The 18,593-nt window shown below is 47.2% G+C and overlaps 6 protein-coding genes and 1 non-coding gene across 7 annotated transcripts; 6 read left to right on the forward strand and 1 right to left on the reverse strand.

Moving 5' to 3' along the window:
• Positions 1-2,657: 2,657 nt before the first annotated feature.
• Positions 2,658-4,123, reverse strand: J7337_010923 (uncharacterized protein; the record flags this gene model as incomplete). Its single annotated transcript, XM_044828485.1, has 2 exons — positions 2,658-3,003; positions 3,828-4,123. The coding sequence occupies 2 exons, from the start codon at positions 4,121-4,123 to the stop codon at positions 2,658-2,660; spliced, it is 642 nt and encodes a 213-aa protein (XP_044677039.1).
• A 1,882-nt stretch (positions 4,124-6,005) lies between these two features.
• J7337_010924 lies at positions 6,006-6,077 on the forward strand. The gene has a single exon. It is a non-coding gene; the product is annotated as a tRNA-Arg (tRNA).
• A 617-nt stretch (positions 6,078-6,694) lies between these two features.
• J7337_010925 (uncharacterized protein) lies at positions 6,695-8,515 on the forward strand (the record flags this gene model as incomplete). The annotated part of the gene is made up of 6 exons (XM_044828486.1): positions 6,695-6,802; positions 6,854-6,924; positions 7,067-7,090; positions 7,142-7,234; positions 7,289-7,983; positions 8,037-8,515. 6 exons carry the CDS (start codon positions 6,695-6,697, stop codon positions 8,513-8,515), a joined length of 1,470 nt encoding a protein of 489 aa, XP_044677040.1.
• A 2,964-nt stretch (positions 8,516-11,479) lies between these two features.
• J7337_010926 (uncharacterized protein) lies at positions 11,480-12,307 on the forward strand (the record flags this gene model as incomplete). Its single annotated transcript, XM_044828487.1, has 1 exon — positions 11,480-12,307. One exon carries the CDS (start codon positions 11,480-11,482, stop codon positions 12,305-12,307), a length of 828 nt encoding a protein of 275 aa, XP_044677041.1.
• Positions 12,308-14,284: 1,977 nt separating this feature from the next.
• Positions 14,285-15,583, forward strand: J7337_010927 (uncharacterized protein; the record flags this gene model as incomplete). The annotated part of the gene is made up of 3 exons (XM_044828488.1): positions 14,285-14,434; positions 14,486-14,985; positions 15,040-15,583. The coding sequence occupies 3 exons, from the start codon at positions 14,285-14,287 to the stop codon at positions 15,581-15,583; spliced, it is 1,194 nt and encodes a 397-aa protein (XP_044677042.1).
• Positions 15,584-16,305: 722 nt separating this feature from the next.
• On the forward strand, positions 16,306-16,625 carry J7337_010928 (uncharacterized protein; the record flags this gene model as incomplete). The annotated part of the gene is made up of 3 exons (XM_044828489.1): positions 16,306-16,373; positions 16,426-16,497; positions 16,547-16,625. 3 exons carry the CDS (start codon positions 16,306-16,308, stop codon positions 16,623-16,625), a joined length of 219 nt encoding a protein of 72 aa, XP_044677043.1.
• Positions 16,626-17,140: 515 nt separating this feature from the next.
• Positions 17,141-18,225, forward strand: J7337_010929 (uncharacterized protein; the record flags this gene model as incomplete). Its single annotated transcript, XM_044828490.1, has 2 exons — positions 17,141-17,197; positions 17,272-18,225. 2 exons carry the CDS (start codon positions 17,141-17,143, stop codon positions 18,223-18,225), a joined length of 1,011 nt encoding a protein of 336 aa, XP_044677044.1.
• Positions 18,226-18,593: the final 368 nt, after the last annotated feature.

Genomic DNA, 18,593 nt, shown 5'->3' on the forward strand with positions numbered 1-18,593 from the left:
TTCGGCGTCCGCGATCCACTTTGAGCTGATGAAACTTTGTACTGGGGTACATTAGGCAGACGAACGGGTCAACGTTGCAAGCGTCTCCGTGTACCAGGTAAACATGGTCTTCCACAGGTTCTATTCGGTCTTCTCGGCCTGAATCATCCAGCCATCGGGATGAACTTTCAGGAGCGTAGAACTCGATATGGGTTGTTGGGCAATGTGTATGATAGCAGTACTGTATGTGATCCGTGGAGAAGAGTCTAAAGAGCCTATCTTCCAAGCTTTTGAGGGGAGCCAAACCGTTTGCGATGACTGTTGTAATTTGGTGAGGACATCTCTGATGGGGCGGATCTCCTGCGCCTCCCACTTCAATTCTTCCTAAAGCCTAGCCTAATTTTTCCGTCGCTTATCTTGTTGTCTCTTTCGATATCTGGACCTTTTTTTCTGACTGTTTCGCTGTGGCTCCATTGGGTGGGTTCTTGTAGACATTCTTTTGTACGAAAGAAGATAGAGAGTGCTGCGGAGATATGAGTTTTTGAGGATTGAGGGCCAAATATGAAGCAAAGAACACGTCTTAGATATCTGGGGAGCCCCTGAAGTGAAGGGTAGCGTATTTCTGGCTTTGTTATCCAATCAACACGCTCTGTAGAGGTGATAACACACGAAACGCGCGTTATCACATCGCGCATCCCTCCTTGCATATAAATCAACAAAGTGAGATGATAACCTCAAGAATTTGCAAGCTTGACAAATGTGCCTGGCAAATGTGGCATTGCAATATGCGTTCCGCAGAAACTGCTCCAAACACTCGTTAGGCGTGGAAAGGATCTCATTTCGAAACATCACTTCCTTTTATGCCAATTTGGCGAAGCCCGAGGTTGGGTAGCTTTCCTACTATCCATTATTCATAACGCGGTATCGGTAGAACAGATCCAAATCCTGGATATATATAGAACTTGGGTGAAATCTTACAGGAGCATTTACATGTCAACCCATTCACAGGGAAAACCCTGAGCAGTTTTTTCTCTCCTCCGTACAACAATTCCAAATAAAGAGTATGTGCTAGGTAATGCCTGCACTTAACAGTTGACACCAACAGATTGGCGAATCCACCCCACAATCCTACTGCTCAAAACGGGAATAGCTATTCCACGATAGCACGGATGCACGTGATTTAGTTCCTATGGAGTCATGACTCTATGCTAAAGAATTTTGAATGGAGCCGTAAAAATTAGAGAAATTCGACAAATTGACCGCCATAATGACAATTGCAGAGGACCAACAACTCGGACTTTCCGAATACTGGGATAGTCGCTATGCGACCTCAAATAGCAATGATCCGACCCACGAATGGTTTCGGTCATTTTCGCAGGTCCTTCCATTTCTACAGAAGAACCTCTTAGAGCAACCAGGACGGACAGCTCAGGATGACCCAAGGGTTCTTCACCTTGGCTCGGGCGATAGTGTCAGTCGACTAATAATCGAGATTTTGCTACAGTACACTAACTTCAGCTTAGGTCGTCCCTGCTGAACTTGCCGAGCGTGGTTACCAAAAGCAATTATGTGTCGACTTTTCTCCCGTAGTGGTTGAAATGATGACAGAAAGACATAAAGAGATTCCAGGAATTCAGTGGAGCAGAGTCGATGTCCGAGATATGCCCTCAATTGAAAGTGGCTCGATAGATGTCGCTTTCGACAAGGGAACATTGGACGCAATGATTTACGGCAGTCCTTGGAGCCCCCCTGACGAAGTGAGGGAAAATACAAGCAGATACTTGAAAGAGGTACGTGGATGGCTATTCTTCCCTGGAAAGGATTACGTCTAACAACTTGTAGGTGCATCGTGTGCTAAAGGCAGATGGAGTGTTTCTATACATTACTTTCAGACAACCCCATTTTATGAAGCTTTTGCTGAATCCAGATAGCATCTTTGAGATGGAGATGGAGGTACTAGGGGACGGTGGAGGCTTCGACTACTATGGTTATGTCATAAGAAAATCTCAATAAACTCCAGAACTCTTATCAAGAACGGCTTCTGTATCTGTTGGGAGGCAAAGTCTTTTCCAGTGGGCATTTAAAGAATGATATTATAATAGACTCCGTGATCACAGCCCAATATCAAGACCAGTAAATTAGTAAACACCACTTCGGACAAGTGAAAATAAAGATCCTCTCCACTTTCCCCCATGAAAAGAAGGTCCACTCATTCTGTTACGCTTTCTTCATCAGTCTCCGATTCTTCCTCTCCCAGCTTTTCCTTATCAGCCGTGCATCTCTCACTGATACCGTAGTATGTAAAACGCGACGGTGCGTTGCAAGGGATATCATCGATATCAAAATTCGCAAATACCAACTCGCGCCTGATCTCAAGAGCCAAGTAATTGTCATTGAAGAGCTGGACATATACCGGCTCCCGGATTGCTCCCAGGTTGTGGATTTTGGTACTACAATAATCCGTTGGCGTGAGTTTGTCCAAGTCAAAGGCAATATGTGAGAGCAGATGTATATGGCCCGAGAGCTTTTTAGCTCGCAGCGTCCGAATCTGTTCCTCGTTGAGCTTCCCGCCATCGAATCTGCTGCTAAACTTGATGAACATCGCAGGAGCGAGCTCAGGGAGGTGCTTGATGTGCTATTCCCAGAGATCTCCGGCCTTTTCCGCACCCTCAGAGACTTTAATCTTCTGAGGTTCCTTCCTCCTCCCCTCTCTTGATTCCTCGTTCATTTGTTCTCTGTATTTCTCGCGCTTTTCCCTCATCTCTTCCTCCCATTGCCTCTGTGTTCGCAATTCTCTTGCGGCGGCGCCGATCCATCTTCATCTCGAGGTACTCGATGTCATCTGGATCGTTCTTGTCGAGCTCTTTGTCTGAATCTGGGCCTTCCGTGTCTAATTTCATGTGATACTCGCAAATATCGTCGGTGCCATAATCATAGCCATTTCTAGAGGCGCAGGAGAAAGTGGAAACACTAGAAAGATCCTCATCATAATCTTCAGGACGTGGCTCGTTGTCGTCGCACAAACTGTTTTCTCCACGATGATAGCGGTCTGTCAATAGGCCTTGGACACGATACTACCAGCTCGGTCTAGATTTTACACCCCGAAACATTCTAGGCATTGTAAGGTCGATTCTGGAGGGACTTGGGCAATGAAGAGACGGTTCACAAGATTGTGATAATTTTAATCAAAGAAATGAAGTGACAAGCGACGTAATTGTAAGTCATATACTCATACTTAGAAAGCCATCTAACGGCGGATGAACGATAGTCCTTGAGACATGCTGACATGGCTTCGTGGGATCTGACAATCTACAGTAACCTTCGCGTCACCTCCTCCTCTCGCCGCCATATACGTCCGTGGTATGTCCAATCAGACGTCCGACGTTCCACAATAAGTCCTGGGCGAATGGTTTAGTGGTATAATACTCCCTTAGCATGTTCCGTCCAAGTTACAGATCGTCGCATCTGGGAGTGGTCCAGGGTTCGATTCCCTGTTCGTCCAATCACGGTGGTTAAATCCCACTAACATCCTCATTTTTGCCCTACAAAAGCCACTGACATTTTTGCGTGTCATTACACGACTTGGCCATGCAGCATCACGTCTGGCTCTGAGCTGAGTGTGTAACCGTCCGTGGCATCTCAACAACCGTTGGCTTTTTGTTTTTGTCTATTGTTTGTGGAACAAGTGAGGTTGAGTTATGGAAACGAGGGCACAGTGGTGAATAGGACGCAAAGGCACTACTTATGACGGGGTTCATGTTCCTTGTGTATTTACATGAAGAATACAAATGATCATGTAACGCAATTACGCGATGTAATGATATCCTGACCGGCATCAAGACACCTACTCCTTCGATCCGGCACCACCTGTTGCCCTCTTCTTGTCACCGCCATCAAACCACCCAACATCTGTTTGAAGGAAGAAGCTTTCAGCGTCAGTGTCAGCGTCAGCTGGAGCACGCTTTTTGGCGGAGGAATCCTCAGAAATCGCACGTTTCCTGTCGCCTCCGTCGAACCAGCCGACATCGGTTTGGAGGAAGAAGCTCTCGGCCTCGGCCTTCTTGGAAAGTTGGCTGTTGGAAGGCGTAGGTGCTGCCAAAGCAAGTAGGGGAGCGGTGAGCACCAGAATATGAGAGGCCTTCATAGCGTTAAGGCTTCTGGCTCTTGTTTCCGAGATAAAATATGATTGTAGAATACAGTTGATGAAGTGGCTGTCGTTCGCTTGGATTGTCTTATGATCATGATGAGCTTATATCCTTATCTTATTCTAATCATCTCGGTGCAATGCTGTGCCAAACTGATCTTATGGTCCTTCGATACGTTCTTTGAACACAAAGTAATCTCGTCATCTGCGGGGTAATGTCACGTTGTGCTCACTAATAGCCATGTATTTCGAGGATCGAAGTAACAGCACGGATGAGGCAAGCCGAAGAGCTTCCGATGGCACCTGTGATGAGTGTGTATGGAGAGCTTTGCAGACAGGGTCAAACTGAATTATGTGACGACTCATTGGATTGGGTCTTGGCATAAGCCTACGAATGATTTCCTAGGCTTGAAAGTCTGTAGTCCATGTCGTGACTGGTGGATAAAGGCTCAATCTTACATGCGTCTTGGCACAGCCTAAATCCTACAAGAGGGGATAAGTCTATGAGAGGCAACTATCTACAGAAAAACAATAATATCACCGACATAGTGCATCGCGAGCGTAATTGAGGGCTCGGCATAGCAGTGGCCGAATGGCAGGATAAGATGAGTCGCACGTCAGCGCTAGAGCAAGATGGAATCCCGTTTATGTTTGCCATATTTCGGTGCCATTCGTTGGGTAATTTTCTCAGTGTCAAACTCAGGCTTGCTAACTCTTTGAGAGAAAATGTCCCGATCTTCCTTGGATGATCTGGAGAGTCATGAACCTCATGATCGGCTGTTGAAGAATGCTTACGACCATCTCAAGGACTCGCAAGATTGGGAAACACACATTGAGCGATTCTCGAGGCAGATAATTCCCAAATACATGTTTTCCATTATAATTGCGTCACTCTCACTCAACGTTCTTCTGATTGTCTCATCTCTTGGCCTATGGGCGACAACAAGATCACCCTTACCTCCATGGCCGGACACTCTCTATTATATGGTACCGTGGCGGAAGAGTCCTTAAGAAATATACTAACTTTAGAAGCTCCAGCGCAGAGCGCAGTCGAGTACGAAATAGTTACTTTCAATTCAGACTTCCCTGAAGACCAGTAAGTGATTGTACTCCACCTTGTGCCGAATTATACCTAACTGTACTCATAGCTCGGGAACTACAAACTTCTATGGCGCATCTCCAAAACTAGAAGAGGCTTGGAAGAATTTAATGAAGCCATATCTGGTTAGGATATCTGGCCATGAGGCATCACAATTGTCCCGTCCTACGTCGCAGATCTCCAGAGATCCAGACTACTACATTACCAGTCTTGATGTATACCACCAACTGCACTGCCTCAATGATGTTCTGAAGATGGTAAGGGACTTTAACTCGACAAAGGGAGGTCTGGGGAAATTACAAACCATGCACAAGTTTCACTGCATTGACTCTATTAGACAGAATCTTATATGCAATGCTGACTTGAGTTTGATACATTGGTATTGGGCACCTCAGGATCGGAAAAACTTTCCAAATGCCACCACGACTCATATTTGCAGGAAATGGTCATCAATTGAAGAATGGGCGATGGATCACAGGCTTGATCAAGATGACTATGATCCAGGGACGAACATTCAGTAATGTGGCCGTCCAAATTATAAAGTATTTTGCTTCGTCACTTCTTAATAGAATAAGCAATCAAGACCCGAATCTGTCGGTGATCCACGGTTAGAACCGCTCATCTAAACATTCGTATCAACTTCTGTAGGATAGGAACGCCAGTGTTACTGGACAAGAGTTCTTCAGGACAATCTTGTTGGAACCAATTTTCGCGACTTCAATCGAGCATACCCTGCAGCGACATGGGTTCAAACTCCGACGGCTCTGGCATAACAAATAATCCGGTCGCGTGGCCCAATGGCAAGGCGTCTGACTACGAATCAGAAGATTCTGGGTTCGATCCCCAGCGTGATCAGTTCTTTTTGCTACTTCATAAATACAGCATGCTCTTTTTGCATCTGTAATGATGTACACTAGTAGCGTTCAAATCCATTCAGTCCTTGCACTGCTCCAGCTATCTAAACCTTGCCCTCGACTTGCGACTTCTTGACATACTACAACTCGGAAACTACGCATGTCGTCCAATGTTGGGTATAGAACCCATAGATTGTGTTTTGCAACCCTAGGTACAGCGTAGTAATCCTAACTAGCGGTTTGTTCCCGGGCTCTCGTATTTGCAACTTTGAGACGTTTTAATTCATTGGGATCATTGCGGTAATATAATGTGTTCGGAATTGGACATCTGTTTGCTGTGGCCATATCGGAATCAGTACCGGGCAGCAAAGCCTCATATCCTTTATCGAAAAACGCGGGGTAGGGGGGGCCTCACCGAGGACTCTCCGTGACTAGGAGGCTAGTCAGCATCGCCACGCGCACTTTTTTCCCCAATGCAGCACGCTAGACGCCTAAAGCTTGCCGTGTCTACCGTCACCCCAGACCAGGGGTTCCGAAGCATGATAACCGAAACCAAGATAAAGTTCCGAGCCCGCTCTTGTTATTCTCCCTCTCGCAGAAATCGAATTGCAAATCAATATGTCTCTCGATATGGCATCTCCTGCAGTTGACAATGAGAAGCATCTTGGTTCGCAGAACCAGGATGAACAGAACTTGGAGCGCCATGGCTACGTTCAGCAGACAAAGGTATGAGATTCTGGTTCCGAGACGCGTGGGCGTTCTAACTTGTCATGATAGCGCAACTTCTCGCTTACTGCCATGGTTGCGACATGTGTCAACCTGATGGCAACATGGGAAGCACTATCTAGGTTTGATACCCGTCGCCGTTGCTGTTTGCCTCAAACTGATCTTTCTCCGAAGTACACTCGCTGCTGGGCTCGTAAGCGGAGGGGCAGTATCCCTTGTTTACGGCGTCATCGTGGCCTTTATCGGATCACTCTGTTCTGCCAGTTCCTTGGCTGAACTCGCATCAAGGTAAGCTAGCACATTCACGTTCTGTGTAAGTGCTGACGCGTCAATTCTCAGCTATCCTACCGCCGGCGGACAATATCACTTCGTCGCCAAGCTAAGTCCGAAAACGAGCCGACCCTTGACCAGCTGGTTCGCTGGATACATCTCGTGAGTCACGATCGAACTTCGATACAAACGAAAATGCAGACTGACAGGTTCAAGAACGCTAGGCTGGATAGCTTCTGCTGGTAGTGCCCCCTTCCTCGCCGGAACGCAAATCCAAGGCCTCCTCGTCCTCAACTATCCCGATTCCTACGTCTTCCAAAGATATCATGGCACACTGCTGTTCTGGGCTGTCCTTCTGGGCTCCGCTTGCATTTGCATCTTCTGCAGTAACAAGCTGCCGCTCATCGAGAAGTTGACTCTCGTGCTACACGTTACCTTCTTCATCGCAATCATAGTCACAATGGCCGTGACTTCACCGACCAAACACTCGGCCGAATGGGTCTTTTCCCACTTCGAGAACAATTCTGGATGGGGCAACGACGCCGTAGCTTGGAGTATAGGACTTCTCAGCTCTTGCTACGTCCTTATCGGCTATGATGGTGCCACCCATCTTAGTGAGGAGATGAACAATGCTGAGATGGGTGTACCTAGGGCTATGGTTGGATGTCTCCTGGTTAACGGTCCTTTGGGGTTTGCCTTCCTCCTTATAATTCTCTTTTTCATGGGAGATATTTCGACGGCTTTGGCTACACCTACGGGGTTCCCCATCATTGAGATCTTCCTCCATATGACCGGCAGTGTTGCGGCTGCTACTACCATGACTGCTATGATCACTGTTATGGCTTGCTTGTCGACAGTTCCTCTCCTCACGGCAGCGGCTCGCATCATGTGGGCGTTTGCTAGAGATGGAGGTAAGACAGTTTGATCGTTTTGAGTTACATGTGACTAACATAACATTTCCTAGGCCTTCCCTTTGCTGAGCGTATTGCAAGCGTTGACAAACGTCGACAAATCCCCACAGTATCCATTGCCGTTGTCAGCTTCCTGCTTATGCTGCTGAGTCTCATCAACATTGGTTCTACGACAGCCTTCAATGCTATCCTATCCCTTGCGGTTGTTAGTCTACAGGCCTCGTACCTCCTTCCAATCCTCCTGTTGATCTGGCGGCGCTTATTCCGCCCGGATACTCTGCGCTGGGGTCCTTGGAGGCTCGGCAAAGCAGGCCTACCCATCAACATCATTGCAGTTATTTATCTCATGTATACCTGCATCTTTCTTCTTTTCCCTCCCTATCAGCCAATCACTGCGGTGAACATGAATTATGCATCTGTTGTGTTGGGTGGCGCTCTGGTGTTCGGCTGCATCTATTGGCCTTTGAGGGCAAGCAAGCGATATGTTGGTCCACTGACCGATGCTGAAGTTTTAGAGGGAACACTACATTAGTTTGCGTTGTTAAATGGGATACTTTCCTTCAATAGATATGGGCCATGCCAGCTAATCACGGGCTGCGTAATAACATTTAAAGATTGCTTACTATCTCAAAGCACGATCCCTCACTAAGTAATTCTGGCAGGGATTGTGGTTCATTGTTGTGACAAGCCGTTGATCTCTTTATCGGGACTGCCCCTGCCACTGTTTTACTGCTATCTTGCCTAACAATATGGTAATATTGGCTGGGTAAGACTTGCTTAGGTGGCTGGTGTCCAGGACATCTAGCCCAATCTCAGCCAATCAATTGATATCCACATGACTTTATCAGCGGAACCCACTTCCGATTTCCGATTCTTCACCTATCTCATTTCTTGGACTAACTACCTTCTTATCTGTCTGACAAGCTACAAAGGTCTGTTAGTCACGTCGCTAAGTAGGGGAATCTCCTGCATGACTTTGATTCAAAAAGCGATGATCTTATTGCACCTTTAGGGTTGGCAGCTCTACATGGATCAGTTTACTACTTCTTCGGCATTGACCCGAAGGCGACAGAAATTGAGGAGTGAGTCGGACCCTGAGACTATACCACCCTATCTACCTAGACTAAGCTAATCATCTTGAGATGCGAAGGCGGCTGTGTTAGCTGCAAGAAACGCGTGGGTCCAACCTTCGATGGCTTCCTAAACAGCTTGCTAAACGCTGCCGCAGAAGCTGAAATGCGATGAAACAGAGCCTGCTTGTACTCGCTGCATCAAATCCAAACTGTTATGCCCTGGCTATAAACGTCCAGTAAAATGGTCGACTAAATACGAGATTGACTACGGCATCCATTCGTATGCTGGTCCCAGCTCAGGGCACTCGCGTGGCAGTGAGGAATCGCCATCTTCTCAATCTAACACCGACAAGGCCCTTGTGTTGTACTCCCCTCAGGAAGAATCCTCCAAGCTCTTAACGCACTACTTCAAATCAGCATGCGAGGTTCTATCTTCATTTGACTCACCTAGTAACCCTTATCGTTCGGATCTGCTAGAGTTTATACGGAACTCCCCAATTGTGTTCAATAGTGCCTTAAGTGCATCGGCAGCCCATCTAAGCCAGCAAGAACATGACACCTCTTTGATACCCTTGACTTTCCAGACGGAAGCAATTTCACATATGTCGAGGGAGCTCGCCGAAATACATGTTGCCCAACACACATTGGCTCCTCTTCGCCCCTCAACAACGCCAACCATAAGAGATGACCTGATGTTGGGCATCACACTCATTGGGATGACCTCTGTATGTGCCTTTACTCCGCAAAGATGTGACGATGCTTACATCTCAACTTACAGAGCTGGCACGATCCTTCTTCTCTCGGTCTGTGCCATTTTCATGGTGCTCGCCAAGTATTCAGTATTTGGATGAATCAATTCAACCTAACGAACCTTCAGTTACCACCTTACCGCATCCAGCGCTTAATGGCTTCATCCATGATCTATTGGGAAGTTATGGCCTCTTGCTTGATTGATCAAGAGGTTAGCGCACTTTCATACCTCGACGTGTTCTCAACGCTACCGCCAAAGACCTTTTGTTATCCGTGTCCATGGACCGGAGTCGGCACAAATATTCTCATCCGTGTTGCCAAATGCATCACATTAGTACGGCAGAAGCTGCGTCTGAGATCATACAACTGTTCAATGGGGGGTCATACAGATGTGTCACTCCGCAACCTCGATTTACTCACCCAAACTTTTACTCTGAGTCTGGACATAGATCACTGCCAAATACCAACTCCTGAAGCGATACCCAATACTGGCGATTACAGGACTCCGTCAGATCATCTCTGTAAAGTGGCTAAGTGCTATCAACTGGTTGCTCGTCTTGAGCTTGACCGAGCATTCCCTGAAGTCACACAAAGCATACAGGATGATCAAAATCGAGATGCAATACTCTCACAACATATCTTAGGGCTTGCAGTGAAGATACTAGAAATCATGAAGACCATTCCCGAGGATTCTCGAACTATTGCCATTCAGACCATCATATTCCTGGTAGCGGGAAGTGCACTTGGAATCAGTTCAGATGCAAACACCATTATCAGAGCCTTAGTCGCAGGCTGGAGGAGGTTTGTGCTTGAGAGACTGCATAAGTCATTCTTATCTCTCAAACTCCAGACGATTAATAGGGCAGCTACTGTGCTTCAGGGGGTTTGGGCACGGATGGACTCAACGGCCATGGAGGGTTATGATGCTAAGAGTCCAATTTTACGCATGCATTGGATTGATGTTATGGAAGAAGATGGACTGGAGACTATTCTAGGATAACCCGAGAAAATTCGCATCGTTCCTTTATCATCCCCTTGGGAGACTGGCGGTGCTCCAGTCCGTTTCGCGCTCATACTGATGCAGTGTTGTGAAAGTCCGAGAAAGCAACGTGGAGCTCGCAGAGTCGGATAATGAATGTAGATCATGAGTGCAGGACTTTCGGTCTGATCAAAGTCCGAAGGCAGCCACAACGTATCATTCTCCTTCATGGCTATCTCGGTTGCTGGCTTGATAAGAAGGGAGAATGTCATCTAGGCCCTTGGAATAGACTTTCTAGGATGCTTCTCCGCACACCAAAGAAAGATACAGGTGGGGGAGGTCGCACTTTTTTTCTGTAAGCGGAAAGGTCGTGGCCGATGGTACCCTGCATTTCGACCATGATGCGGGGAAGCTTCGTTTTTGATAGGACTGTTGTATCAAAAGCTTCACGGAATTTACGGAAATCAGTAGTCATGGTAGACGATATTCAGGTGTGAACTTCGGTAAAGGTACCAAGTAATCACTCATATGGTCCTCAAAGATTTGCTATAAAGATGGCATCGTCTCTCCTCAATGAACAGTTTGCTCAAGACAAGTTTCTCCCCCTTGACACCATTCTCTTAACAACACTATAAAAATTTCTTGAGTCGACACTTCATATTCTTCCGCTTCTAAACCATCTTCACCAGTCATCATGGTTCCATCAGCTGCTTCAGAGACCTCAGACTACATCCCTGTAGCTAAATGGCCAACCCTCCAGGAAATGGCCGATGGCTTCAGGGAGCACCTCATGCCAGCATCCAATAAGCTTCAGGGCAAATACTTTGAACATACTTACGACAATGGTTGGAAGATATCTCATGACTTTGGTGACGATAGCGTCACGTGGAAGATCCTCGAGGGAGAAGGGGCAGGTCTTACTGCGCCAGCCAAGTACGAGGCTTTCGAAGTACGCCCAGATATCTTCTTCGTCGACTTCCTCAAGCCTGACTACAATGAAGTCGTCAGCTTGATCACTAACACAGTCACTGGACAAGCCATTGCTGCTGTATCAGGCTTTAAGGACGACAATGGCGAACGCAGGACGTTTACCTCTTTCATCAACGCAGTCGCATTCGGAGGGAAGCCAGTTGAGCCATTCCAAGCCACTGATGAACTCATTGGGAAGCACGTTCTGTACCGATATACTCCCCGAGATGCTTATGAGCATGTTTATCTCAACAAGGGTACCATGACGTGGCATTGTCTCAGCGGCACAGAGAGGGGTATCGCAGATGCTGAGAAGTGCCAGATGCTCAAGCTGGGAGACAACCTGTACATGCTGTTCTGGACTGAGACAGTTATGCCTGTTGAGTCAATCGTTGTGATCGACTTGGAGAATATGAGGTCTACTGGGCGTTTTTACTGCTGGGATCCAAAGCCAAAGGAGGCTGTGCACGTGCGATTTGGGTCTTATGCTACTGTTCTAGCAGAGACGTCGCCGTTGGAAACGTTGAGAAAGGTTTCGCAGAGCAAGCTTTAGGACAGGTGTATGCTAGAGCATAAGACAATAAAATGACATCTGCGTTTGCCAGCCTTCAAAATGCTCATGATTGAATGTAAATGTACGAATTACAGGCGAGACTTGTTGTCATAATAATATGCATTGAACAACTCAAGTGGGAATGTCCCAAATAAGCCGTCGTCGTCCATAGTCTGCGTTACTGGGCTGTAATGATGTCGCTTTCGAAGCAATGGGTTCAGAGAATAAGAATCATTTCAGGAGACAGTCAAAAATGTCTTCAACAACGTAACAAAATGTGTTCTTTGAATGTAGGATAATACTTCCAAACCCTCTGTTCTAGGGTAGGAGTATAACGAAATGTCTTGGTGGAGTTGGTTTAGGTCATGGCCACTTTGACGAACAGCATCCCTCGTAGGGTTAGCGAACGTACCTAGTAAAAGTTAGACTGGCATTTATCAAGATCAATTGAGGATACAAAACTTTCTTGGCTAATACGCCAATTTCTAGAAGCTCACTCCGCACGAGTGCCAAGCAGCCACGAATCCTTCGCGCCTGATAACCCACTTGAGTTTTGACAATGATTCAAGCAGATAGTCAAGATGAATGACTCGCATTGGTCTTGTTCTCTTCAATTTTCGTATTACGCCAACGAACCATGTAGTAGGCAAGCCACAGTCAATGGTGACTTCAATAAAACATCGGATATAGAGTTCAGTCTCGGAGCGGTTTATCCGAAGCCGTCATGGGCGAAGCTCCAAAGCAGTTTTCATTAGTCAATTCATGACTCGCAAAACAATCTAGCAACCCAACTCGCTGATTAGGCAATTCACTGCAGATGCTGATCCGCAGCTTTCATATTGCGTTGAGACTATAATAACAGCTAAAACATCGGCCCTATGATCAATCACATTTACTAGCTGCCCAGCAAGCCTCATGACAGAGTCTTAGGCTTAAGCTCAAGAGACCTGAGTCGCTATGATCCACTCGTCATGCCATGGGTGTTGAACTATTGGAAGCATTCTCGAGGCATGCCAAGGGCGTTGAATTGTGCTCGACAGCCTTAAAATGCAAGCGTTCGGCCAAGTGAATGATCGCCAGACGCGCTTATGAGATTTCTGGGATGCTCGATCTCTTTTGTTAGGATCTACGATGCAACTCACAGACATTGATTACCACCACGATCTACATACCTAAAAACGTCTAGCATTGCTTCTGCTCGACGCGAAACAGCCACTCAAAGGGCTCCATTCAAGCCCACTATGTAGTTTCCAGACCTGGGGAAGCCTGAGTAATTGTTGGGAGCCATCAGGTAAATACATGATTTCCCCTTATTCTCGAGATTATACCCTTTTTGTGGGTTCCCCGAAGCCCACTACGCGCAGAGTTTTCCTTGTGTAACAAAGGTCCAAGCACAAATCGCCACTTGACCTCATTCGGCCCACAGCAGATCATCCGGCGGTTCTCCGACGCTAATTACCGGACAACTGCATCACTAACAGTCTAGCCAATCTCCTAGGCCCTGGGACGAGATCTCAGTGGAACCGCGCTCCGAGTAGCAGGAGAAGTAGAAACTTGTCGCGCCCTGTCAGAGCGTTTTTTCTCGTGGCAGATTGGCCCAAGTCCGAAGGCCCCTGACTCAAAGGTCCCGACCTTCTGGAAGCGCCAACACGAGCAGGGCTAGCCTCCCCGTCATGAAGATCGAGCCAAGATGGATCTAGATAAGACGCAAATCATTGCCGCGCTTTCCTGGTCACGCCGCTTGGATAGTCTGTTACAGGAATCCCCTTTTGTCTCTATCTCCTGCACTCCACAGACTAACCTATCCCGGTCTGGATTCTTGTCCGTCTACTCGTGGCGAGCGAGTGGTGTTTTGCCATGTCTGCATATATAGTCGATGGCGTGTTGCCCGCTCGCTCGGTTAGCAGAAGAGAGTCCACTCGCTGCACCCTGTTCTTCTTTCTTCTTCTCTGCCACAGGAGCTGAACGAATACCACCATGGCGATCGAGAGTCGGGCGACGCAGATTGCTGCCATCGGTTATACTTTTGTAGTCCTCTCGTCGATTGCGACATGTCTTCGCGTCTACTGCCGAGGATGGATTGTCAAGGCGTTTGGCGCAGATGATTGGCTTGCCCTCATTGCCCAGGTAGGACAGGACGCATTGCCCCTATTGGTAAGACCCTGCTAACCTAGAAAGTTTATGTTTATCGTCTTTTGCTCCTATGAGATCACTGGTGTCCGATACGGAACTGGACGTCACTTCAAGGACATCGAGCCGGAGAATATCCCCAGAGCGATGCAGATGTGGTGGACATGCGAACCAACCTACGTCTTGACCAACATGGCCATCAAGGCCAGTATCGCTATCTTCTTGTTGCGAATTTGCATTACACGTACGCACAAGATTATCATCTGGACCATCACTGGAATCACAGAAATCTACAGCTTGTTTTTCTTCCTGCTGTTCGTCTTGCAATGTCGACCTACATCACTCTTCTGGCTCCGATATACTAGCAATCCTCCCGGAGGTAGCTGCTTGGACGCCTCAGTGGTTGCCAAGGCCTTCTATGCTTACTCCGCTATCAGTTGTTTGTCGGATTGGACCTACAGTTTGCTACCCATTGCCCTGGTTTACAACCTTCAAATGAGCAAGAGAACAAAGATTTCTGTCGTCGGTATTCTGGCTGCAGGTGCTATGTATGTGTCAACACTCCTTTACCAGTAGCATAAGTTTACTGACCTTGAATACAGTGCCTCTAGTGCCACCATCATCCGCTTCCCTTACCTCTACTCCCTCACGGACATCGACGACTTCCTATACTCTACCTCAGATGTCGCTATCTGGTCCACTGTCGAGACTGGTCTTGGCATCACTGCCTCAGCCGTCGCAACACTCCGACCCCTCCTCCGTAACTTCCTTGGTCACGGATCATCTGCCGACGGACAGGGAAACTCAGCCAGGCCTTGGCAGCGTACAGGTAGCAATCACCCAACAGGAGGTTACCTTCGCAGCCACGGCCAGAACGGCGAGGAGGTCTTTGATCTTCACGACAACGCTGGCAAGCGTATTGGAGTCACCACCATCATCGACCACGACGACAAGTCAGATGGCAATGCCGAAACAGCTAAGCATGGAAGTCGATCAGAAGCTTCTGACTCTGTTGCAGAGCTGCATGGCTGGAATAGCAGCCAGTCAGATCTGGCCGATGCAAATGGCCAACCACGCGCCCAAAAAGGATGGAATGTGTTGGTCAAGAAGACTGTCGTCCAAACTCGAGGATCAGACCTCGCATAAGCCGCCGGACTTGGTCATGGCATGAAAGTGTAGAGTAGATATAATTACGAGGCAGGGAGAAGACTTGTTTCTCTGTCCCACGATACCCTTAGCGCTTCCCTTTTAGCGGGTCGCCAATGATAACACGTTTTAATATTCTTCTTCAAGTCCATTCTGTGGTGATCAAGACATGTGAAAGGTAAGACATGGTTTAAACTTCCATGTATGACGGCTTGACACACAACATTCCGATCTACCGCCGGTGTCGTGTCGATCCCGGAAAGTAAAAGAAGCTGTAAACATCCAATAAAACGGTTGGAAAATGATACAAGATTTGGCACTGTGGATTCGAGCTGAATGTAAAGTAAGATCAAGTTGCAGATTGAGTTTGATCAGCAATTTATAGTGACGGAAACCATTGGTAGGGTCTGCAACGGGACGATCCCGGAGCCGAAGTTAGTCTTTGTGGATGAAATGTCGAGACGCATCTGTTCATGATTGACAAAAGCTGAAAGCGATGCCAAAATTGCCTGGCAGAAGTTCCATGGTTTGAAATTGTCCAGTGCGTTGCTACTGATTGTTTTCAAGTATAAAAGGTCAGCAAGATTCCCAAGTTCTGTCTCATCCCAGCTTCCTCTCAATCACAACAGAACATCAACACTCTCATAACCCTATCTGCTCATCATGGGCGACAAGACTGTACTTGAAAGTTGCCCTTCTCCTCTTACGTCTTCTAACAAGAGATGCAGAAAATTCGCTACACCTATCGCGGCTACGAGTCTTGGCAGGCCTCTGAGCCCCAGCTCAAAAAGTAAGCAGACCTTTATAGGATACCCTTCATCACTCTAACAAGATCTCTCTAGGCTTATCCAGGATGACACTGGCGTTGAGTACTGGATTGAAACCAGATCCATCCCTCCCATGGGAATTCCCCCGTAAGTTACCATTAACTATGCTAGCGTCGGTAATGCCACTAACCATCAGAAGTCCCGTAAGCAAGGATTGTGTTGAGAAACTGAAGGGATTGGATGGTGTTGAAGTCAATGAGATAGAGGAAGATTAGTTGAGCCACGCCATGACAACAATATCTTGTTGATGGGAGGCTATTTAAATCGGGGGAATACCTAGCTAAGACTTATCAATCAATTACATGTTCCCAGTAAAATATATCCGAGCTGAGAGTACTTCTGAATAATGTTGTTTGAGTCCTTTTCTTGACAGTGGAACCAGTGAAATAGTGTGTGACAAATCAGAGTTAGCATATCTGATACATTGGCGCCCGCAATATCTTCCAAACTTGGCATGTAATTTAACCTTCGGTCTTTGTTAGCCAGAAACGTTCAAAACTTTCATGGTAACCTTTAGCGTGACGACGGCCACTTTCCGCGGCCAGCTCCCGAAAGCCTCCAGCAATTTACTCTACGGCGGAGCTCGATACTGGCCAGCTAGAATGGGACTAGAAATAGAAGCGCCATGGCGGATATGGTTGCGAAAAGTTGATTTAAGTCGTTCGCAAACACCTACTGATTCACAATTAGCCCTGGTCTTTGTAACCTCTGGAAAGGCTGCATTGGCACTATGGCATCGGCAATCCTGTGTATAGGTCCACGAACCGTGGTCCAACGTGGGACTCATGTAAGTTGCCTTCCTGGTATTCTTGCTTTCCCTTTATCAACATCTCGTTCAATGACTGACTCATGCGGCCGAAGGTGTTGCTTACAAGACACTTCTCTATCTCTGTGGGCCGCTGTGGCATCAACAAAGTTGTCTCATCGGCTGCAGAGGCTTTAAAGGACATGAAACCAAATACGACGGTTCTATGCGGCGGCTTTGGTCTTTGTGGTGTCCCAGACACTCTCATCAATGAAGTCCTCAATAAGCCTGATGTCACCGGGCTCACAGCTGTTTCCAACAATGCCGGGACTGACAACTTTGGGCTTGGGAAGCTCTTGAAAAGCAGACAAGTGCGCAAAATGGTTGCATCTTATATCGGAGAGAATAAGACGTTCGAGAAGATGTATCTTACGGGCGACATTGAACTGGAACTTACCCCTCAAGGCACTCTTGCAGAACGCTGCGCTGCTGGTGGTAAAGGTATCCCGGCTTTCTATACGCCTGCTGGCGTCGGAACCGTTGTTCAAAATGGCGACCTCCCATCTCGGAACAAAGCTATTGGATCTCCTGGCGATGCCCAATTTCCAGATCCCAAGGACGTCAAGGTATTCGATGGCAAGCCATATCTGCTTGAACGCAGTATCTCAGGAGACTATGCCTTCGTGAAGGCGTTCAAGGCAGATACACTAGGAAATTGTCAGTTTCGTCTTGCAGCTCAAAACTTGAACGGTCCAATGGGCCGCAATGCTAAGATGACAATCGTTGAAGCCGAGCATATTGTTGAGCCCGGAGAGATCTCCCCAGAGTCCGTTTATCTACCGGGCATTTATGTAAAGCGAGTTATCCAGAGCACTGCAGCGAAAGGGATCGAGAAATACACCTGGGACGAGCAAGACGTCAAGACCTTGGGTCAGGGTGAGGTTGCTGCAAAGCGAGAACGCATCGTCAGACGAGCAGCGAAGGAGTTCAAGAATGGGATGTATGCTAATCTTGGAATCGGCATGCCTATGCTGGCAGCCTCATTCGTTGGACCTGATGTTGATGTCTAGCTCTAATCGGAGAATGGTATCCTAGGTCTCGGACGTTATCTATCCAAAGAGCGTAACGAAGCTGACCCTGATTTTATTAACGCTGGTAAAGAAACAGTCACTTTGAAGCCTGGTGTATCTGTTTTTAGTAGCGACGAAAGTTTCGGTATGATCTGTAGTGGCTGTATTGATGTGACTATCCTTGGTGCTATGTAAGTTAGCGTAATAGGGGACTTGGCGAGTTGGATGCTCCTAGGAAAGGTTAAAGGCTTTGGCGGCGCTATGGACCTCGTTAGTAACCCGAGTAAGATAAAGGTCATTATTACGATAGAACATATAGATAAGAAGGGTAATCCTAAGATATTAAACCAGTGCTCTTTTCCTCTTAC

This window comes from Fusarium musae, chromosome 8, assembly GCF_019915245.1.
Source record: "Fusarium musae strain F31 chromosome 8, whole genome shotgun sequence".
NCBI classification, from domain to species: Eukaryota; Fungi; Ascomycota; class Sordariomycetes; order Hypocreales; family Nectriaceae; genus Fusarium; species Fusarium musae.